The 25589-nt window shown below is 39.5% G+C and overlaps 1 protein-coding gene across 1 annotated transcript in view; it reads left to right on the top strand.

The window, feature by feature from the left end:
* Positions 1–25367, top strand: part of LOC149790618 (thrombospondin-1-like) — a 38240-nt gene extending 12873 nt beyond the window's left edge. The window contains exons 5-7 of the mRNA XM_089971428.1: positions 19488–19657; positions 23301–23417; positions 25088–25367. Coding sequence (XP_089827554.1) covers positions 19488–19657; positions 23301–23417; positions 25088–25174 — 374 coding nt within the window. The 3' untranslated portion in view covers positions 25175–25367. The remainder of the gene's footprint in view (positions 1–19487; positions 19658–23300; positions 23418–25087) is intronic.
* The last annotated feature ends 222 nt before the right edge of the window (positions 25368–25589 follow it).

The raw sequence follows: 25589 nt of genomic DNA, 5'->3' as shown, positions 1-25589 counted from the left end.
TAGTTGTGATTGGCAAATACGATTAATCTCGGCAAAATACCTATTAATATCACTTAATTTAACTGTGGCCTCGCCGGACAATTTAGGAGTTTCCTTATACGGAAATATCCATTGCATGGTATTCCTGTCTTGAAATATAAACCTACTGGGTAATAACGCTTTTTTCATAATAGACAAATCAATTTGATAAGCGGGATTAATCTCATGATACGATTGCACATTCGTGTGCAAGTCCGCGGGGATTTCATGAGGTGGATTCTTAGGCCATCCTAGTATGGTTCTTATTGAACTGTTATAGATATCAACCATATACCCCGGTGTGCTTATTTCAATCGTCGACGATAACGTCGGTTCATGAACCGTAATAGCGATTTTTGATTCCTTTCCTGTGATCGATTTTATCCTGCGTTGAAATTCTTTATTGATTTGTTCTATTTGGTATGACCCAGTTGGTATTGTAACCTCCTCCCATTCTGGGGTCCCATCGGGTTTATTTGTCCGTGCAAAAACCAGCGAGTTATTGGGTTGTTGTCCGTTAAATGCGTTCGCTCGAATATTAGGCCAACTGTGATATATTCGCAATTTTGCCAGCGCTATTTCCTTCACTGGAACCGGCGATGGGAAGTTCACACTAAATTCGGGTTTCGTTGACGTTATTGATATCATATTTGTTTGTACCTGAGTGGTGTTCTCCGTGATCCTCTGAAGCAACTGAAACCCTTCGGGGTTCAGCGACATTATTATTATTTGTTGTCTTTAGTGTTTAATATTAATAATCAGAGCCCATTGAAGTGGTTCCGGCTTCCAGTTGAAAATCCTCGATTTTTGACATCGCGGAGCTATACAACTGGACCATCGTGGAGAATTCAACATCGGATACGAACAAATTATCAATCGATAACGAGATCAACCCGGATAATTTCGAGTACGCGTCGGATACTATTTGATGTTTTACTGTATACTCGTTGAGTTTTTTCTGAAAACACGATGATATCTTCCTAGTGATTGCGTTGGCGACTCCAGCAACTGTTGTCATTGCGGAGATAACGATTGGAACAGCGATCGGGGATGTCGTGGTCACCGTGGATAAAATAACACCGGCGCCAGCTACTATACCCGACACCGAGTACACGACCGCGTCGATGGCGGTTATTTTACGACGGTATTTTTTTATTTTTGCACGGTATTGTTCGGAAAGCGTTTTTAAGTTCGCGGAGAATTCTTTTGCGGTATCGAATCGATATTGATGTGACGTCGGTGATACCTCTGATTCAATTTCCTTGGTGGTCATTTTTATTTTAAAAGAGCTAGTGTTTTTAATTAATTAGATTCGCTACAAATTCCACATACCATGTGATGTTTGCCCCGGCTAGATTTCCATCAACGGCATAAATTGTAAACTGTTCAGTTGCGTTCCTGTCTATAATTGTTGATATTGTATTGTTAAACCCGGATGAACTCGACGATAATATATTAAACTGCATCATTGAAACCAGTGTCAATCGATAAATGCCCTTAACAGTTGCGGTAATATTTACTGTATTCTGTGTAGGAGTCCAATCGAATGATCCATGCCGAATTGTGTATACTGTGTTGATGGTGTTTTCATGAGGGATTTTTATTTTTTCGAATTGCTCTACTACTCTCGGTAGTCCGTCTTTAATCGCTTCAACATCAGTTCCGATTATTTCTATTCTCCGCCAATTCGCGTCTATATTATTCTTGTTCGCTGCAACATTAGTTTTGATTGTTTCTATTTCCCGTGTATTCTCGGTCATACTTTTTTTATTCGCTGCAACATCAAGTTTGATTGTTCCTATTTCATATGTATGCACGTCTATACCTTTTTTGTTCGCTGCAACATCAGTTTTGATTATTCCTATTCCCCGCCAATACGCGTCTATATTTTTTTTGTTCGCTTCAATATCGGTTTTGATTGTTCCTATTTCCTGTGTATGCGCGTCTATATTTTTTTTGTTCGCTTCAATATCAGTTTTGATTGTTCCTATTTCCTGTGTATGCGCGTCTACACCCTTTTTGTTCGCTTCAATATCAGTTTTGATTGTTATTATGTCCTGTGTGTGTTTGTTCATATTACCCATGATCATTGTAACATCAGTTTTGATTTTTTCTATTTTCCATCCATGCGAGTCTACATTATTTGTGATCGTTGCAATATTAGCGCCGATTATTCCTATTTCCCGTTCATGCACGTCTACACTCCATTTGTTCTCTGCAACATTAGCTCTGATTGTTTCTATTTCCCGTCCATACGCAGTGATATCATTTATAGTTGTTGTAATCTCATCCAGCTTGGTATTTTTTTTACCAAAGAATTTATCAAAGTTGTCATCGATCCTGTTAACATTTTTTCGTAACGTGTAAAATTGGCCCGACAGCGTTGTAAACTCCGAAATAGTATTTTTTATTGTTGTAATATTCGGTTCGGTTACCGTCGGGGTCCCAAAAAAACTAGCGGTAGTGAGTTGTATATCGGTGACAGATTTTTTCACCTCGGTGACAGATTTTTTCACCTGCGTGTCAAGTTCGGTCACCGATCTATCCAACCTTATAAAACCGTCCTGGACTAATGTTACCCTATCCGTCACCGTCGACAGATGTTCACCCGGTTTGAGTCGTCCGTCGCCGGTATACAACGCGATAGCGCCCTCGGCGGCATCACGCTGTCGTATTAAAACGTCATTCAGCGACACATTACCGGATTTCAATTTACCCTGGCGGTCTTGAAATACAACTATTTCGCCCGGGTCAACACTGGTTAAGTTCAACGTATCAGCGATTTCATCCTCAATTAGTTTTTTTATGTCATCGGTGGCGGGCGTTTCCGTGGGCTTTTTCAGCGCCGAAACCGGTCGTCCCCAAATATCAATCATCGTTATTGTAAAAAAAAACGGTGTTTTTAATTAAACCGCCGGGCCTCTACGACCCCACTAGTGTATTCGTTTACAACCACATGAGGTGGTTTTCGCGATGATGAAATCGCCGCAAGTACGTTCAATACCTCACGGCCACATATCGGCGGGTCACTTAACTGCTGTGTTGGCAGAGTGGAATAAAAAACCCGGGCTGAACACGCCCGGGCTGAACACGCCCGGATATACCGCATGAACTCGTTCGGCGGGGCTAACCCGTATGAATCAAAATAGACGATCGCACGCGGATCAATCGCGTACGCAACCCAATGGGTTCCCGCTCCGGAGGACCCATCGAGGTTAATTATGCCGGTTTCAATATTCCTTGGTGCCGCCGGTAATTGATCCCTCATAAAAACACCTCTGAAGTTTTTTATCGCTAGCGCGTTTGCGGCGTCTATTAAATCAAAATTAGACATAGGAGTCATTGACTTCTGCGTTAATAAACGGTTCCCGGTAGTCTTAGACCCTTTCCCGAGTACCATGAATACGGAGTTCCCGGTAGTCTTAGACCCTTTCCGGCCACGGGTCGTTTTTTTTGTAGCCTTTCCCGGTTGCCTTCTTCAATGCCATTCCCGCCGCGGTACCAACGGCCCCCAACGCAGCCGCCTTAGCCACTGCTGGTGCGGCCGCGGCAATCAATGCCGGAATTGCAGCTAACAGCGGAAATATTCCACCGGTCTTTTCCATGTTTTTAATTGCTGCGGCCGAAAAATCTATTTGAACACCCTTTTTATTCTTCATCGCATCATTGAAATGTTTTATTTGACGCGCCGTCAACGATATCTTATGATTACCACCTGCCATCTGTGACGGCTTCAGCGTTATTGTGGTCCCGCATTGTTTAGCCGACTTTGATCGTAATTTCTTGACTTGACCATCAGTCAACTCTACACTGACGACACTATACGACATTTATTGTAAACGCGTTTTGTGCTTTCAATTACATGTTTTCCACTGGCGCATCAACGATTCTCATTCGTCCACCAACGCCTTCTAGCAGCATTGATTTATCGCTGAGAATGACAGCAACCGCTCTGTAATTAACACCACCCGGGGCTATACGAGCTCGGAAGTGTATATCAACGACGGATTGTCTCGTTAAATCAAGATGTTCCAACGAAAAATAATAAATCGGATACAACTTTTTAAAATCAAATTGTGATATTTGCAAACCAGTGTCGACGTTTTGATCACGACCCATATATGACAGCAATCGATGATACACACGTGCGATATGGTTGTCGCCGTAATTAAGCTGTATATCCTCGGATGGTTCCTGTTGTCCGTTTATTCTCAGCGAAACATCCCTGACTCCTAATTGATCAAATATCATATGGCTGTGTTCTTGACTGCCCAATCGTTCCCTATTCTGTAGCGCTATGAATATATGACGCGGGGCTGAAACACCCTGTTTTGATGCCAGGTGCCATGTAAACGTATCGGCGACGTTATCCTCTTTAGCATCAGTTGTTACCGCTAGCCAACTCAACAACGATTTTCCTCCCTGTTCCATAAATGCTAACAATCGTGCTTCCGTGGTAACTGATGGAGTCAGCACCGGCATCCACAATGCCATTTTAGTTAAAATGACTTTACCGGCAGCGACGCCAGCAGCACGCCATATTGCATTGTTATCATTCCCCCTTCGCGTTAGCGCGATTGTATGCTTAGCCCCATAGATAACCTTCCTGACATTTCTGCAGAATCCAAATATGTGATGGAGTGGAATCGCGCATGAAAACTGTCGGCGTGGTCTTTGCAACATTGTTACTCGTGCTGCGAATCCCATATTGTAATTATCGTTAAGACTTTTCATAATATTGAACTCAGCGCCCGGTCTTGCCCTGCGGTCTGGATTGGCTGCTTCAGCTTGATTAGCAAGTGCGGTATCTCTTTCCACCAGCACGTTGACGTACTGAAGATGATCAGCGTTATCGGCGGAGTCCTTCGCAAACATCATAGATGGGCCCGCCGATCTTGTATAATCATCCGAGTATCTCGCTAACCCAATTATCGTTGTTGCAACATCAACCTCGCGTTCTATTGATTCAATTTCTCGCCCGTCAATAAGATATCTGGCGCTCTCAAATAACGCCATGATACCGTTGTTGACAAAGCCAACTCGAACACGATTGTCATCTGCGTATGGCGCATTATCGGCAGCATTTGTCACGAGTTCTCCCTCAATTTCGATAAACGCTTCACACGGCAAAAAATATTTACTGGTATCTTGGACCTGAAGTTCAATTCGCGATCGTAGGTCAGGTTGTGCTGCATAATAAGAATAATATTGATAATCACGGACAGAATCATCCCTGCGCACTGGGGCGTCCATATCAAGCGCGGGATCAGCGGTACGCGCAAACATTTTATTATTTATCATGTTGATGTTTTCAATTGCGATTTTTTCGTCGTAAATTCTTTGAATTCTGTTTAAGACCACTCCCCCGCTATTGCGTTCATGAGCGCGTTGGTTGACGCATCGGTGGATGGCGAAGTCGCCATTGGCGAGGTCGTCGCCGCCAACGACTCTAGTTTTTTTTCCACGGCGTTATTTATTACTTTACTGACATTTGCAGGCATCACTGTCGTTGATGGCATCTGTTTTTTTCACCTCACCAACGACATTAGTTTGTCCCGCGCGGCTGAAAGCGCCTTTCCGGCAACATCTCCAATAGCGCTGATTCCCTTATCACGAATAACATCAATAGCCTTCATTCCTAATTGTTTGGCTAACGGCGCTACTTTTGGAGCCATTCTTGTAAATAACCCCGCAATGGTGCTACCGAGACCATCTCCATAGTACGCGCGGTAAACAGGCAATCGCGAGTTTACCACGTAGACGAGTACTGGTTTATCGTGGTTGTAGTGTATGATCATCCTTATTATAAAAACACCAGTTTTCCAATTAGTGATTGTGATCACCAGTGATTGATCGCCCCCCCCCACCGAATCAAAAACCGGAATAAATTTTATCAAAATTTCCTTGGGTTTTTGCCCTCGATAAAAATCTGGTTTTTTTCTGGTTTTTTCTTGATTTTTAGTCATTTTTGGTCGTTTTTTGTTGCCTATAGTCGTTTTTTTCTCGATTTTTCAGAAAAACATCGATTTTCTCTAAATGATTTCCTTGGGTTTTTGCCCTCAAAAAATGGCCAAAAACAGTCAAAAAATGGCCAAAAACAGTCAAAAAACAGTCAAAAATTAACAAAAACGATAATTTTATAATTTTATAATTTTATAATTTTTTTAATCATCCACGAGTTCGTCTATGAGCGTTCGATATGCATTAATGTCCATGATACCGCCTGCAAATAAACGCTTGCAAATATTAGCGGCCTCATTGATTATTTCCGGAGAGTTATTTCCGGCTCGTTTTCCTCCAATTAGTACCTCTAGCCGTGATATATCACTGAGAACACTACCAGGACAGGTAACGCCGTAGGATTCTTTACCAACAGAGTATCCTTTTCCTTTTTTTAGTCTTCTGTCTTCAACTTTCTTGTGGAATGCATCGTAATCGGGATCACCACGATGTGGTAATGCATCTTTATGTTTACTCGCTAAATACACCATTCTTGTCCAATCCTTTAACGACTTTATATTTTTCTCGTAACCGCTATTGATATGCTTCTTATCTCGTATTTTCTTAGCAAAATTTGCATCGGCAAAATCAACTAATTCTTCATCGTCGAGGGCTCTAATTTGATCTATTGTGCTCTTCTTGAGTACATTACGGGGTATATTCCCCTCTTTCTCTTTTTCTTCTGGTATTTCTTCCGGTATTTCTTCCGGTATTTCTTCTTCTGGTTCTTTCGCAGTAGCACCTAGTTCTTCCTCGTCGGCCATTGTAACATAAGGTTCTTGTGGTTCCGTTATAGCGAGTGGTGGTGGCCTCCGTGTTGTAGCAGCCGCTATTTTCGCAGGAAGTGTTTCTAAAGACCTTTTTGTTTGTTCGGTCTGAGTTGCTATCTTTTTAAGCGCACCAAGAACGGGTACAGTTGCCGCCGTAACATCCTTAGTCGCTTTAGTTACCGGGGCAAAGAGTTCTTCGCTTCCAACAGCAAAATCAGTTTGCATTTGTTGCTGCGTTTGAAGTTGTTCTCGGACCCTGTCTCGTAACGGTATGAACTTTTTAAGCGCCGCTAGCCGCTCTCTGGCTAGCCGAGTAGTGAGTGATTCGCCTACCATTATTGCAATTGCTCCGCAATTTCTAATTTCTCGCCGAGTGTGCCATCGGAGGCTCCGTCTATAATCCTTCTAATGTTTTTGATCTTACTAGAAATCTCCCGGCGTCGTTCATAAACACGTCCAAGTTTTTTTCGTATTATTTCAAAGGCAGTAAATAGTCCAATGAATGCATTTGCGTCATTGTGGTACAGGTTCTCATTAATCGTATGTTGTAATCGTTTTATAAAAAAGTATTCGCGGGCCAGGGTAAAACGCCCCCGTTTCGATTGTTCGTTAATAATCTCATAATCGGATAATATTTTTTCGCTGTCGAGACCATCAGATAATTCAATTCCTTGATTTTTTAATTTTGAAATCTCGGCTAATATATTATTGATGTCTTCGATATTCATTATTCTTATAAAACATCTTGTTTTTAAATAAAAAAAATGAACCCCGTGTATCAATCCCGAGGTGTTCAACAACACTGAATACTTTGTTTTCTTCCGGAACAGACGATTTGTTGTAGCGTTCGCACTGTCATGGCGACTTCGTCAGCGCCATAGGCGCCGGTGGCCTTGTCACGGTGACTTCGTCACTCGCTAATTTCTGTTATATATGAAAATCGAATTCTGTGCCCAGTCTTTTTTGAGATCGCTGAATTCTGTATTCCTTCTGCAACAAATCGTACTGAGGTTATACAAATGTCGAAATATTTCCCTGCCGCATTCATGGAGTGAAATGTTTTTTCTTCGTGCGTTGTTGTATCAAACGATTTAACACCCCTTGCTTTCTTTGGGTATTTACCAGTTTGGCCTTTTTTGGCATTCTGACTTTGCGAGATAGCTTGCAAATTTATAAGAGAATTATCAGTCTTATTATTATTAATATGATCAATCACAAGTCCATTCTCGATTAATCCGTTGAATACCTCAAATACCGCCCTATGAACATAGTACTTCTTCTTTCCGGCACCAAACATCAAATACCCCTGATTATTTTTCCATCCAACCGGCTTCTTCAGTCTGCGGTTTCTGACAATGCCGTCGCGAGATGCCTCGTAATTGACGAGCAAGGGGTGAGGTCTGAACTCTTGGTCCATTTATATAATAATACTACTTGTCTAATTTATTATTTGGTTTAATTATAAATCTTTCAACGTAGTCCTGGGGGGTTTTGATGACGAAGTCGGCGGTGGGGTCAATGACGGCGTTTTTAATTCGCTTGTCATAATAGCGTTTTAGTTCCCTGTATCGCTTTCCGCCACAATTAATACACAACTGCGATTTTCCTCTTACACCGACGTGGCAAACCAAGCACGGGAGGGGGCCAAGAGAACCATTACGAACGCTTTGTAAATGATACCCGCAGAATTCACCTCTACATGATTTATTGCACGGGGTTGTCGACCCAATCATCAACCATTTGCATTTATTCATTATACTATATTCTTTTATTTAAATACTTGTTTTAATTATATGGATGAGTTCGAGAGATTAGCAGCAATTAAGCCCTGGAAAAATATTAGGTTTAATCTCGATAGAGTCCTCAAGGACGTACCAAAAGCGTTAATAAACGATAGAACCCTGTTAAATAAAATACGCGATTGTATCAATGAATTCAAGCGTGATGGTGCATCTCATAGTTGGTCAACATTTTGAATTGATGGCGTTGTTGATGCTACCATGAACGACAACCGCGCAGCAACGATAATATCACAACTTGACGGTAAAAGGTATTTCTTCAGAGTAAAATTCATTGTCCGGGTGGAATCAGGTGATTGGATCATACGTGATAAATTTGAACCAGTTCTCAGCGACAAGAAAACAGTCATTGTTAGCCGCGACTCCAAGCCGGGGTTGTTAACCGGAATTGACAGACCATACTATGAACGAGCGTATCCTGAAACAGCAGTTGTTTATGGAATATACCCGCTAAATAAGAAACCTGATATCCGAAAACTGAAACCAATGAAACAGTCAACTGGGATAAATTGTGTAGCAGAACGAATAATAGAGCATTTTACAAATGCATGTCGAGGAAACAAATTGACTGATTTACGACGTAGCAAAATCAACCAGTGGGAACTAACCGTAAAAGAGCGTGGAGCAACCATCAGCGACATAGCGAGATTAGAAACATCGCTGAGATTTCCAATAACCGTTACAACGATAACCGGTGAAGTATTATACGAATCGAAGTATAAATCAAATGGGGCCCCAATCAAAATTATTGATCATAACGAACACGCATGGACGCCCGCGATCACAATATTTCCACGGGATAGAACAGTAAAGTATATCCCGGGGGAATTTTTGGAGAGGACGGTTTTCTCGCGGAGAGGAAACTATTTGATGCTATTGCTTGTTTGTGTAAAAACGACCCTGTATCAATGTGGTTACTTCGCAGCGCTGAAAACGATGCGGATACCTTTGATCAGTTTGTAAGACCAAACGGTGAATTATATCGCACTGAAGCATTTCACAACAGGATGAAAAAAACCGCCATGGAATTTGAAGAGCATAATGAACAACTGCTAACAAATTGTTTTACGATTCCATCGGTTGTAGCTCATGTTGCAGCAAGGAAAAATGCGTGGAGACCAACGCGCAAGGAATTTCTGCCGGATGTACAATCCAGTTGTTTGGAGTATTATCACGGTGGACTATGGAACACTGAATACAACCGCGACGCTGTGATCTCGGTTGATATGGTTGCCTGTTATCCAGCGAGTTTTCTCGGGTATGGATCCGCCGCTAAGTACTTTAGACGATTTGGACACCCCAGACATGAAATGACTCGTGTTGCTATTAATGGACCACTGCCTGATTTTGATTTAACCGGATTCGCTCGCATAGTATCATTTGAATTCGCAGCAGGACTTCATCGCTGTTGCTATATTTGGATCGGTAGACACATGACTGAAAAGAAGTGGCTGCCAATAGCGCTGCTACGGTATATGATTGATTGTAAAATGCTAATTTCGTTGATTGTCAGTGACGCGATTATATCATACCGGGCGCAGACTGAAGTCTGGTTACCAGAACCGGAGCGTCTAGATAGTATAATTGACGAATCCAAAAAACACATTGATGCCGACGAGGAATATATCATCGAATGGTCCAGGAGGATATTCAACCAACGAAACCGCGAGGCAAAAGATCTCGGTAGAAGAATAATTGGTAAGTTCACACAAGGTGGAAAAAACTGCGATTACAAACGATATTGCTCACGGCTGATTATAGATGACGCGGAATATGATTTCATAATCAAGGACGCAGTGGCGAAAAATAGATACGTGAACTGCAAAACAGCTTTCTTGTCCAATGGAACGAGGTTGGGTACAGTTGTTACCTACAGCGATGGAGACAGCCCGGCATATCCACATTTGAGGGCGTCTATGCTGGGTTATGCCGCTATCAATTTATTCTCGATGATAAATAGATTCCCCGATACCGCGGTTAGAGTAGCCGTTGATTCATTTTATATAGACGCGAAGTATAAGAAAAACGTAGCCGAGTTTACTAGTCCGGACGAGAGTTGGGGTACATGGAGAATTAAAAATGAAATACGACGCGATTATTCCCCGTCAGCAGATGTCACCGTTGAGAACGACTACTTACGCGGTGATAAATTGTCAGAATGGTCTGATGCACCACCGTGTTCTGATCCAATTTGTAGACACAAAACAGTTTATTTAAGCGGCTGTGGCGGGTCAGGAAAGACGACTCGGGCAATTGAATTATTTCGAACGCGGGCAAGTATAATCGTGCTTACACCGACCCATAGACTAGCGCGAGAGATAAAACAACGAAATGTTGACGCCGTTACTTATCACAGCTTTTTTCGATACAGCGGCGGTGAGTGGACTCCTGATCGAATGGGTGAAAAATTTATTCCTGAGGTTATCATCTGGGATGAGATATGTACTGTTTCGTTAGATGTTTTACAAATGTTTCTTGAGTGGTTGCTGCGCGCGAATACAGCGGTGATCATGTGTGGCGACCATGGCCAACCACCACCATTTGTCGGCGAGGGCCCACATGATTGGTTAAAGGGTTTTGTGGACTATTATGAAGAAACCGATACTGATTACCGAGCACTTGATGAACAACTGCGCGAGGTTAAAAAATTAATCAGATTACAGCCGGATAGAATTCAATGTGAAATAATTCGCGAGGTGATTCCGGAAACGCCGTTAAATGAATTCTGGGAAACATGGAGACCAAACGATTTGATTGTAGCGAGTAGAAAGATAGTCAGAGACACACTTCAGCGAAGGTTGTTTACGTTGCATAAGGAAAAGTTTCCAACGCGTCCAGTGCCGTTATGCTATAGACCCGCGGATACACGGCGGCAGAACATTGAAGTTGAAATTCCAGGCCTGACAGAAAAACAAATTCTCGTGCTGAATGGTATCGTGCTCGTTGATATCAGCGTCGTCGAGGACGCGCTACGTGCTGATAAATCCCCGTGGACGCTAGGATACGCAACAACAATACATTCCTCGCAGGGACTAACCATCACGGACACAATTGTTTGGATGGTTGATAATCGCATTGAATGGTCGAATCTAGTCTATCTTGCAGTGTCCCGAGTACGGAGAATAAATCAGCTTCGAAGAATTGTTGTTGACGAAGTCAGTGACGGAGTCACCAACGACAACGACATCATCGATGCAAGCGTCATTGATAGAAAACTCTCGGGTTACCGCCAACAGGATAAAAAAAAACAGCGGCGTTTTGATATTGATGCCGAATTAATAATTGCGTTACGACAACAACAGAATAATCACTGCGCGAGTTGCAATTGTATAATGAGTTGGCGTTATTCGGATAAAGACGCTCGCCAATTTACCGTGGACAGGATCGATAACAGTCTCGGTCATGTCAAAAACAATGTGAGGTTGACCTGTCTTGAGTGCAATAGACGCAACGGCGCTAGTTAAGACCACGCGGGGGTAATTGAGTATCGTTAGGTATCACTTGTAGTTGCTCGCGTGTAAATCCGCGCTGAGGAGCAGTTGAATCCAGTCTATAGATCGGTGGTCTACCAGTTGATCGTGTTATCGTTGATATGTTATGTGTGGTAACACTCCAAATAGGATCAGTAGCTCTTTTTTTACCGCCTTCAAGCTCTCCTGGTTCATATAGATATCTCACGGTAACATCGCCGAGAATCGGCTTGGAAACGCTATTTATTTTTGATCTTCCGGGTATATACTCGTATTTAATCGCGTCGCTGGGCTTCATGTTGATTGCTCGGGTAATCTCGTTATTTAACGCGGCAATTACGCCTGGCAACCTTTTGACCCATTCACGAGATCGTTTTTCTTGGATGAATTCCTTCGCGTATTGATACCCAAATAACCGTTCAGCAAGAGTCCGATTGAATCGTTCAACAATTGCCTGATCACGATGTAGCGCAGTATGACCTCGTCGTACCGCGACGCTATGATGTTTCAGCGTTGATAAAACAGCGCCGCGAAATTCACTACCAGGATCAACTTGCAATAGATTTGGCCAGCGCAGAGGACCTCTTCGATAAATCCGCTCAAACGCATCGGCTACTTCAGTTGCTGACTTTGTTTTTAACGGCTCCGCTTGTTTGTATCGACTCGCAACATCAACTACGGTTAGCGCGTATTTGTAACCGTTGTCATGCGGCAGAAATAGTATATCAGCCTGATGAACTTCATTAGGTACGATGACATCAAAGCGCGAGAAGTTGATTTGTTTAGGCGGTGGTAGATAGATTTGCCATATAGCCTGTTTGGACAACCAATTAGCCGCAGTGGCCCTCGTTACTTTTGCAGCGCTTGCAAGCTTACCAATTGCGACCTTTCCCTTCCAGTATCCTCTCGGAGAATAATAGATGGATTCCATATTGTTATTATAAACGCTAGCGTTTTCAATTACCAGCGCGAGAAGCTCCGCTTCCAATCATTAATTTACCTTTCATAGCCGATTTTACCAACCATGAAGCCAATTTTTCCTTGAAGGATTTATCAGAAATAGCATTTAACGCGTGAATTAATTTTACATCCGCGATATGACGCTGTTGCAAATCGCTACTTTTGTAAGCAACATCATGAGCATGACACGCCTTATCGATAGCGTTTATTGGGTACTCACCGGGTTTGGGCTGATTTTGATCATCGAGTCTGATATCTAATCGTGTTCCGGGGCCACAGTAGCTATATCCTGGGAGGTGCTTTTCTCCTGGATACTTTGCCCACGGTGTTCCCGGGAGTTTTGATAACCTGGCTGCGATGTCACCTCCTCGCTTTTTTTTAAAACATCCCCGGGTTTAATAGAAATAAATCTAAATTTCTTTGTACCGCATTGTACACACTTGCCAGTAAGCGCCGATCTGTTATTTCTTGTTGTGGCGGTTGTCATATCATTTGTGCCAGTACGCACTCTACACTTCACACAATATAGATCCATAATTTATGTATAGAGATATGAATATAATTGATTTTTCGGCGACTAAAACAAGAGAACCAGTTAAGCATGTTGCAGCGTTACCAAACTCGATCCGGATGATTATCATCGGACCATCTGGATCCGGCAAGACGCAATTGTTACTTAATTTAATAATGAGATGGATGAAGTGGGATAAGTTGTATTTGGTTGCTCCTAGCGTAGATGATCAACGATGCTACGAGGTGTTGAAAGATTTTAACGAGAATGCATCAGCGATCGCTGAAAAAACTGTTATTGAGTTTATTACAGATATCAATGATGCACCAGGTATCGATGATATTGATGGCGACGTTAACAATCTAGTCGTGTACGATGATGTTATGTTAGACAATCAAAAAAACCCAGCTAGGATATTTTCCAGAGGCAGGCATAAAAACACCGACGTGATATATGTCACTCAACGATACACTCAGATTCCAAAGGTAATCAGAGACAACTGTAATATTCTTGCTGTATTCAACGGCGTCGATACACACACGCTACGAAATATTTGGCAGACATGGTGCGGCGGTGACATGGACTTTAATGTTTTTCGAAACTTTTTTAGTCATGCTCAGTCGACCCCACATGGATTTGTAACGATAAATTTACATGACCCTCGGACACGATATCGTATCGGACTTGACCAAATATTCGGTTAAATTGTAAGATTATAAAGATCTTCATTGTAAATAGCCACTTAGCAGCAGAGGGGGCGATGACATCGACGCGGTCGTCGATGTGTTTACCGGACGCTGACGACGCTGGGGATCGGCGCGCAGAAGGTGTTAATTAAACCAAATGACGATTGGACGATCCCCCAACGACGACGTCGTTTTTTTTTTACCAGGCGCTGACGACACTAGATCGTTGAGTTGCAGAAAGTATTAATTAAGCCAAATGACGATTGGACAAAATGTCGGATTCGCCCCCTCTGCTGCTGAAACATATACCACAAGTACACTTGATAGTCATGAAACAGATACCACAAGTACTTGAAACAGATACCACAATTACACTTGATAGCCATGAAACAGATACCACAAGTACACTTCAAAGTCATGAAACAGATACCACAAGTTTACTTGATAGCCATGAAACAGATACCACAAGTACACTTGACAGTCATGAAACAGATACCACAAGGCCACTTCATAGTCATGAAACAGATACCACAAGTACACTTGATAGCCATGAAACAAATACCACAAGTACACTTCATAGTGATGAAACATATACCACAAGTACAGATGATAGTCATGAAACAGATACCACAAGTACACTTGACAGCCATGAAACAGATACCACAAGTACACTTGATAGCAATGAAACAGATACCACAAGTACACTTCAGTCATGAAACAGATACCACAAGTACACTTCATAGTCATGAAACAGATACCACAAGTACACTTGATAGTCATGAAACAGATACCACAAGTACACTTCATTGTGATGAAACATATGCCACAAACACACTTGATAGTCATGAAACAGATACCACAAGTACACTTGATAGCCATGAAACAGATACCACAAGTACACTTGATAGTCATGAAACAGATACCACAAGTACACTTCATTGTGATGAAACATATGCCACAAACACACTTGATAGTCATGAAACAGATACCACAAGTACACTTGATAGCCATGAAACAGATACCACAAGTACACTTGATAGCCAGGAAACACATACCACAAGTACACTTGATAGCCGTGAAATAGAGACCACAAGTACATTTCATAGCCATGAAACATATACCACAAGTACACTTCATAGTCATGAAACAGATACCACAAGTACACTTGATAGCCATGAAACAGATACCACAAGTACACTTCATAGACATGAAACAGATACCACAAGTACACTTGATAGTCATGAAACAAATGCCACAAGTACACTTGATAGCCATGAAACAGATACCACAAGTACACTTGATAGCCATGAAACAGATACCACAAGTACACTTGATAGTCATCAAACAGATACCACAAGTACACTTCATAGTGATGAAACATATACCACAAGTACACTTGATAGTCATGAAACAAACACCACAGGTACACTTGATAGTCATGAAACAGATACCACAAGTACATTTCATAGTCATGAAACAGATACCACAAGTACATTTCATAGCCATGAAACAGATACCACAAGTACACTTCATAGTCATGAAACAGATACCACAAGTACACTTGATGGTCATGAAACAGATACCACAGGTACACTTGATGGTCATGAAACAGATACCACAGGTACACTTAATAGTCATGAAACATATACCACAAGTACACTTGACAGTTATGAAACAGATACCACAAGTACACTTCATAGTGATGAAACATATGCCACAAACACACTTGATAGTCATGAAACAGATACCACAAGTACACTTGATAGCCATGAAACAGATACCACAAGTACACTTGATAGTCATGAAACAGATACCACAAGTACACTTCATTGTGATGAAACATATGCCACAAACACACTTGATAGTCATGAAACAGACACCACAAGTACATTTCATAGTCATGAAACAGATACCACAAGTACATTTCATAGCCATGAAACAGATACCACAAATACACTTGATAGCCATGAAACAGATACCACAAGCACACTTGATAGTCATGAAACGGATGCCACAATTTCTCTTGATAGCCATGAAACAGATACCAAAAGTACACCTGATAGCCATGAAACAGATACCACAAGTACACTTCATAGTCATGAAACAGATACCACAAGTACACTTCACAGTCATGAAACAGATGCCACAAGTACACTTCATAGTGATGAAACATATACCACAAGTACACATGATAGCCATGAAACAGATACCACAAGTACACTTGATAGCCATGAAACAGATACCACAAGTACACTTCATAGTCTCGAAACAGATACCACAAGTACACTTGATAGTCATGAAACAAATACCACAGGTACACTTGGTAGTCATGAAACAGATACCACAAGTACATTTCATAGTCATGAAACAGATACCACAAGTACATTTCATAGCCATGAAACAGATACCACAAGTACACTTCATGGTCATGAAACAAATACCACAAGTACACTTGATGGTCATGAAACAGATACCACAGGTACACTTGATAGTCATGAAACAGATTCCACTAGTACATTTCATAGTCATGAAACAGATACCACAAGTACATTTCATAGCCATGAAACAGATACCACAAGTACACTTCATAGTCATGAAACAGATACCACAAGTACACTTGATAGTCATGAAACAGATACCACAGGTACACTTGATAGCCATGAAACATATACCACAAGTACATTCCATAGCCATGAAACAGATTCCACAAGTACATTTCATAGCCATGAAACAGATACCACAAGTACACTTCATAGTAATGAAACAGATACCACAAGTACACTTGATAGTCATGAAACAGATACCACAAGTACACTTGATAGTCATGAAACAGATACCACAAGTACATCTCATAGCCATGAAACAGATACCACACGTACACTTGATAGTCATGAAACAGATACCACAAGTACACTTCATAGTCACAAAACAGATACCACAAGTACACTTGATTGTCATGAAACAGATGCCATAAGTACACTTCATACACTTCATATGCATGAAACAGATACCACGAGTACACTTCACAGCCATAAAACAGATACCATTAGTACACTTTACAACCATGAAACAGATATACAAGTACACTTTATAGCCATGAAACAGATACCTCAATTACACTTTATAGCCATGAAACAGATTCAACAAGTTCACTTCATAGTCATGAAACAGATACCACAAGTACACTTCATAGTCATGAAATAGATACCATCAAACAGATGCCGTCAAACAGATACCACAAGTACACTTCATACTCATGAAATAGATACCATGAAACAGATACCACAAGTATACTTCATAGTCATGAAATATATACCAAAGAGATACCCCAAGTACACTTGATAGCCATGAAATAGATAACATGATATAGATACCACAAGTACACTTCATAGTCATGAAATAGATACCATCAAACAGATACCATAAGTACACTTCATAGCCATGAAATAGATACCATAAAACAGATACCATAAGTACACTTTATAGTCATGAAATAGATACCATCAAACAGATACCACAAGTACACTTTATAGTCCTGAAATAGATACCATCAAACAGATACCACAAGTACACTTCATAGTCATGAAATAGATACCAAAGAGATACCCCAAGTACACTTGATAGCCATGAAATAGATAACATGATATAGATACCACAAGTACACTTCATAGTCATGAAATAGATACCATCAAACAGATACCACAAGTACACTTCATTGTCATGAAATAGATACCATCAAACAGATACCACAAGTACACTTCATAGCCATGAAACTGATAACACAAGTACACTTCACAGTTATGAAACAGATAGCACAAGTACACTTCACAGTCATGAAACAGATACCATAAGTACACTTCACAGTTATGAAACAGATAGCACAAGTACACTTAATAGTCATGAAACAGATACCATCAAACAGATAACACAAGTACACTTTATAGCCATAAAACAGATACCACATATACACTTCATAGCCATGAAACAGATACCATAAGTACACTTCATGGTCATTAAGTAGATACCACAAGTACACTCCATAGTCATGAGATAGATACCATCAAACAGATACCACAACTACACTTCATAGCCATGAAACAGATAGCACAAGTACACTTCGTAATCATGAAACAGATACCACAAGTACACTTCGTAATCATGAAACAGATACCACAAGTACACTTCTTAGTAGTCATGAAACAGATACCATCAAACAGATACCATAAGTACACTTTATAGTCATTAAGTAGATACCACAAGTACACTTCATAGTCATGAGATATATACCATCAAACAGATACCACAAGTACACTTCATAGCCATGAAACAGATAGCACAAGTACACTTCATAGCCATGAAACAGATACTATAAGTGCACTTCATAGTAACAGAATGCAGAAAGCGAGGTTAAGGGATCAAATAGGGTTCTATTTTAATGACTCACAATTTTTCTTTGACTTAGATTAAAAACGGAAAGAAACATATCTCATTTTAGATGTAAAATACAAAGTTTCCACTTTTGCCGATTCCATGTGTTTTATGCTTAATTTTTTCGGCTTCCAACACTCCGAGCTTATTAAATAAACTTAATCATTGAAGAAACGTTCCATTTGAACTTTAAATTGAGAGATATTTTGATCGTGCACTCTGCCATAACACCAGTAATAGTATGGTGTTGAATTGCAGTTTTTAAAAGTCATAAAACTTCTTCATCACTCCTTGTATTCAGAAGGAAACTTCAGTATAATATTAAAATATATACAGGCTTTCTGCCCAGTTACGACAGGATTTACTGTTTTGCTGGCGTAAATCGACAATAACGTCAAAATAACGTTGTCCAGAGAAGAAACATCGTTACGTAGAAGACTTTTCTGATATGGGAAATGCGCGTTCATCACAGATGATACGCATTTGGAATACATCACTGTTGGAAGGCTGTTTTGACCCGAGTAGCATCTATGCGTTAGTACATCCACCTTATGCATCAGTTCACTAGCACGTTGACTGGGTACCCACAAAATATGTCCTATCAGAGACTTAAATGCAAATTAAACCAACGAAAGAAGAACCAGATTGCGTTTGTAAGCATTAGAAGTTTCAACAATTTGTGCATAAGTAATTTTTTGCTTAAGTTAGTCAGTTCCGTTTTAAAGCGAGTTAGTTCTTTTTAAAGGTGAATCCTGGGATTTACCTAGGTTGTTTCTGCGTTTTTGTATCGGCAGTCCACTTTTTCTCCACATCCTTAATTCTATAATACTTCGTTTGTGTTTTAGATATACATCTTTGTGACAAGGTCGGTATGTTGGTTGCTGTATTCAACCATTTATCAGTCCACCATAGCGACGCTCACTCCTGTACAGACGAGGTCTTCTTTTCGTCTAGGGCCCCACTACTCAAGTTCTGTAGTGCACCAAGCAATAGCACGTGGAAACTGGGTCATTCGGTACGAAAACAAAATATATTTTACCGTTGCCACTTGTGTTACGAATCTTGGTCTTGAATTACGTAAAAAGATAAAACGAAAACCGCCAATTCAAGTAAAATCTAGAAGCAATTTATTTCTGTATAATACACAGTGAACATTGAAGAGATACTTACCATTTGCAAGAAGTCCATATTTTGTGGCAAATCTGATTTTAAAAACAGCTGAACAAAAATCTCGTCTGCTGATGGAAAATCTAGACCAAAATTCATCTTTGAATGCTTCAAGCATAACTATGGAGACTGATTATCTTGATCAGTACCTGCGTCTCTTTTGAAAGGAAATAATAAAACAATAGAAGCAAACACTTATACATATAAGTATATTGTTGTAAAGGACATTCATTTTATCAATTAAAAAAAAATGATGCAATTTTATAAATTGTATTGGTATTAAGGCCATAGGATACAAAGTTTCTAACTTATGAATCTCAGTGTGCAAACATAACAGAAAGTATTTCTTTCAGTACCGCTCATGAAAATGAGGTATTTTCTCAACGTTATAACACTAACTGCGTATCAACTGATGTGATTTACTTGATAACCTGTAAAACAAGTAGCAAACGTTATGTTGGACAAACACTTCAACAAGATTCTCAGAGAATGATTAATCATCGCTTTCATATAAAAAAAAAAATGATATCAGTAATCACTCTCTATTCGACTTTTCTTTCATGCCAATAGATAATGTGCCTGGTGACATGGTGATATGAATAGACTCATAAAAGAAACTTATTGGATTCATAAGTTAGATACTTTGTATCATAATGGCCTTAATGCCAATATACTATACAAAATTGTAAAACAAAAAGTTTCTTTTGCTTTTTCTTTAAAAATTGATAAATTGTATATCCTTTATAACAATATAATTATATGCATGACTGTTTGTCTCTATTTTATTCTATTATTTTACTGATTCAGGTTTCATTAGAGACTCGTGTCTCTTTTTGATCATGTCATATATATATTTATCACATAGTAGGTATAGTTTTCCTATCGTATGTGCAGTTTCATATTTTTTATATTACCACATGTTACAATATCACTTTATGTGATTCTGATTGGTCCAAATAAGCCCATCAAATTATTGTGCAATATCCTCTTTAATGATTGGCTGGGATCGTGGGAAAACATTTTTAACCCCACCTTCTGGAATATTTTGTTTTGAATGTACATTGTTGGCGGCCATTTTTGAACTTGACTCGCGAAAGGAAATTGAGGAAAAATTATTTCGGCTGTCTGAATATGGATATGCTACCCCCACAGGGGTTTGTTATGTCATGAATACCAATATCATAATGAGAAAAAAGGCGTAAAACTACAAGACAAGAACAACAATAAGAAGTAAAACTAAGGGTAGTGCTTATTTAATGGCGGGGTGGGGGAGTGTCGGTATATATGTAACATAGATATAGAATCCACCGTATAATCAAGCGTGGTTTAAATGTTAACTTACAGAAGTAGATAAACTCACCTCTGTTCACGGACGAATTTGAACATAAAGGGGTCTCTTAACTGATAGAACTTTATCCAACCACAGCTGATCTTTGCGCAGTGTATATGGGATGCACATCCGACTCAAAAAGAACTTTGTTTACGTTTTCTGTACAGTCTTGTTGCAGTCAAATACTGCATATATCCGGTGACAAATGCATTGCAGTAAATGTGGGAATTTCTGCATCCAGTAATCCTATTTCACATGAAAATCGCAACAATGTAATGTTTTGTTCTGAAAGGGACATTCTAGGGTAAACATGTACTCTAGGGCAACTGCGTTCTGTATCTAACAATGTGGCATCACATCGCATAGATCATTCTGTTTTGAAAAATGATTTTGCCGTTATAAAATGTTCTGTTTATTCGGATGGAAGATTTTTCTTTGGTTTATAGTTTGTAAAAAGGTAGAATCTCTTTTTACTAGTTCAACTTTGTGTTGGTCTATATTTTATGCACAACAAATGAAATGTGCACCGTGCGTCAGACATATGAAATTATTCGTTCTTCTTTCTATCTAAATACTTTCCACTGAAATAAAAACTATGTGATGAAAGAATCTCAAACGGTTAATGACATAATATTAAATTTATGAAACTCGTTGAATAATGTAAGCTTTTGATCGCCAAGGCTTGCAAAAGTTGGACATTATTCAACTCGTTTCATAAATTCAATATTATATCATTGCCCATTTGAGATCCTCTTTATAAAATTGTTATGATGATACATATCATTTATGAAATTACGTAAATGACATAATTATTTTACAAAATGTAGACGTCATCCGTTTCTTTCAGACCATTTTGTGCCTGAAGAAGCATCAATTAAATGCGAAACTAGTTGCACAGAATTATCGGCGTTTGTGTTGTTTTTTTTTTTATCCCAATTTTGAAAGGAAATGCATTATCTCCAAGAATGTAAAAAGCCTTAAAACACAACGATTTGTGCCAGGAACATGTCCTGTTTTCGAGAAAAAGTCTGCAAGCAAACTATCTTACAGCAGACTCCCCCCAACCAAGCTAGGTATCGATTGTGTGTGGAAAAAGAAATACACAAATAACCTGTGTTTCTTTTAAAAGTAGAATCACTTCTTCCAGGAATGTACAGCAGACTCTACATTGCATCTGAATATTGACTTCCTTGCAGTTTCATGCACAAGCGGATCAAAACATCATCGTACTGCCTTACTCAAAATATTTTCCCAAGCTTCAGTCAAAAACCTGTATACTTACTATCTTGAGTCCTGTTGGTAAACATACCGATGTATTTCTTGTTGTCCTTTCTTGTTCCTGGAACATCGAGAAATGTAATATCGATGGCAACAAGAGTTACAGAAACAAAACCCTGTACAGAATTGACGTATTCTGACACAAATTTACCAAGATCTGTATGTGGAGCAATATGTGCAGACTACAAGTTTTGTTTATGACGGTCCTGTATATTTCTTGGACTACCAGTCCTTGACAAAGTTAGGCTCTGACAGTAAGACTTTACTGTGCTCAGTTGTTTTATAGATATGTTTCCTTCTATTGCTGTAGATAATCGGGAGAGTTTACAAACACAGAGACTCGGCCTACCTTGATATATCTATGAGTAAGACGTTTGGCGTGCTTTTTCACAGTTTGAATGGTTAGGTCTATTTTCATGACCAGAATGTCCTAAATGGTAATATAGGCATGATTTATCAACTAGTGAAGCAACAAAATTGCAACACTGAATATTTTTGTTTGAAAATCAGAAACGCATCTAGATACAACTCGCATACACACCAGGGCATGTACATTATGACTGCGCCCGTCGGGTTAGTAATTATTGGGGCTAATTACTGAAAGAGATAAATTAACGTCAACTGACGTAAATGATGCAGTTTAATTAATGTGAACAAACGATTAAATATATTAGAACTTATTAGAACAATTAATTGTACCATGCACTAGCTCTACGGTTTGTTGAATTTATTTTATATGAATAACAAGGCAAAAAAAGAGGTAATTAATATATAGCATGTTGAACGGACACAATAATTAAGTTTGAACCATATCAGTCGTGATCTACACAAGTTGTACATGGTAGTTTAAGTAACTTATGATGATTCTGTAATGGATTTCCAGGTAACTGGAATGAGGTGTGAGGACAGAGTTATGTACACCCCGATCTCTATGTCCCATGATCAAACCGGACAGATTGAATATGGGGTCTACTTCGGATGTCATAACGGAACTATTGAGGTATTACAAGCAATTTATATAAGTTAATTGATTTTTATTCTATTTGTAAAAATGTACGAGAAGTTCAGTGGTTATTCTCGACGGTTTAATTGTCGCAAAGTGTAGCTTTGAAGTGAAGGGAAGCAGACTTTCAGCAAAAGACCTTTCATGCAATGATATATACCGGCTAAGCTGTGCACACGACGGAGCCAGAAATGGGATTTCCTCCCCTTCAAAAGAAAGCGCTGGCAAGGACCAGACCTAAATGAGTGATTATATACCTTACGTGCTATTAGAAAATCGTACTACGTTATTCTTACTGTGACACTTTTCAGTAATCTACGAGCCATTTTAAAATGGACATTTACTGTGACACTTTTCAGTAATCTAGGAGCCACTTTAAAGTGGATAAGTTTTGCCTTTCAACAAGCTATTACAACTATATGGTATTAGATATCTGACAAGTTATGGGACAGAAAATTTCAAAATGTTGTTAAGTTTTGTAACAGTGTCAAGTTCATTCCAGGTCACGCGTATTTTCAACATTGTGTAACGCTACAGATACATTGTCGCGCCAATGCGAAAATGCCAAATTATATTCTATAAGCGTGTAATTACACTTAATGACTAAAATGTCTCCTACTTGTATTTGAAAGAAAAAATGCTAGCCTCTCAACAACTTTCACCAAAGTTTGTGAACAATTTAACCAAATTTCCATGTCAAGATCGGAAGATTATTACATCATCACCACAATTAGTTTACGACTCATTAGCTTGTTTTCCTGAAAGTATGTGTTTTGCTAATAGATAACAGTAGCATGCATTGTGTGAAAGTTGGTGGGAATCGGCGCATTTACGAGAAGTATATATTTATAATATAACTCAGAAATATTTTTCTTGTGAAAAGTATCGGCATAGGTATAAATATATCTGCTGGTGTCTTCTCTTCTGGCGTGAGAATTATCAACAAATCTGCAATATTGAGAATAATGGATCTTGGAGAGAAAATAACTGTGGCAGTACGATGAATCAGAATTTATTTTTACATTCTCTGGCCCTTTACCTGTCACGGGTCTTAATTCGAAGAAATGTGGCAACTTGTTGGAAAAGAGACTTTCTTCACATTAAAATGATCTTAGATAACCTTAAGTGTAGCTGTAAATGTGAACACCATTAGGAAGTTAACGGCTAATTGTGAAACAGAATTATCTGGATTTAGTTACAAACCTGGTCTCCAAATTAGCTTTTATTTAAAGGACAGTTATTGCAAGAGCTTTATATCAAGTGTCTCAACACTGAACATGTTCATCATTTCGATTCATCCTAATGTCATGTTTGCGTTGAGTACATGTGTAAAAAAATTACTAAATCTGATGCCCTTGCTACAATGAATGCACTGATAAGAAGATAGAGGAAAATATGCAAATGAAATCGATAAATCACGCGCGCCAAAGAGCTGTTGAGCATCAGAACTTGTTATGGTTAGATTATGCACACTGATTTATTCTGAAGGAGCGAATCTGCATGTACTCGCCCCAAGTCTATGGATGCGGGCCAATATATCGTTTCAAATTAATGAAAGCTTTTTCATTGGAAAAGATGTTTCCTCGTATGTAAGCACAGTGTTATTATAATGTATTCTCTTTAATACTGACAAAAATAATAGAAACTCGGTCGTTATATAATTGCAGGTTGTGAGCCAAAACTGTACAAGTCCACTTAAGATTCATCATGTACTCGAAGCTGATGCTACCGAATTTCGATTTCTCACCTGGTAGTGAAATATTACATCTAATGTAAATATCACAGATAGTCAAATGATAACCTTGCGTGGTATTACGTGACAGGTTTGTTTAACATTTTGAAGATATTAATATTGGGTGTGTCTTTAATTATCGAAACCCACAGCATTTGGCGTACTTCCTGTAAACAATATATAAACATGCAAATGTCAATAAATGTGAGCCTCAACCGTTTTCACTGTCTTAATTTATTTTTTCTCTCTTTCTCCCTCCCTCTCTCTCTCTCTCTTTCCTGTCCCCCCCCCCCCGTTTCGCGCCACATTTTAACATTTTAAATTCGATTAGTAGTGTCATAGTACCAGTTTGTATTATGTTACTGATCTAAGTCATATACTTTTGCCCCACATGACTTTTCCTCATACCACACCAAATCATACGCGTATGAATGCGA

Source organism: Sinohyriopsis cumingii, chromosome 10 (assembly GCF_028554795.1).
Source record: "Sinohyriopsis cumingii isolate HCF-2022 chromosome 10, ASM2855479v2, whole genome shotgun sequence".
Lineage (NCBI taxonomy): Eukaryota > Metazoa > Mollusca > Bivalvia > Unionida > Unionidae > Sinohyriopsis > Sinohyriopsis cumingii.
The sequence above is the reverse complement of the archived record's forward strand: the minus strand, read 5'-3'. Positions and strand labels throughout refer to the sequence as shown.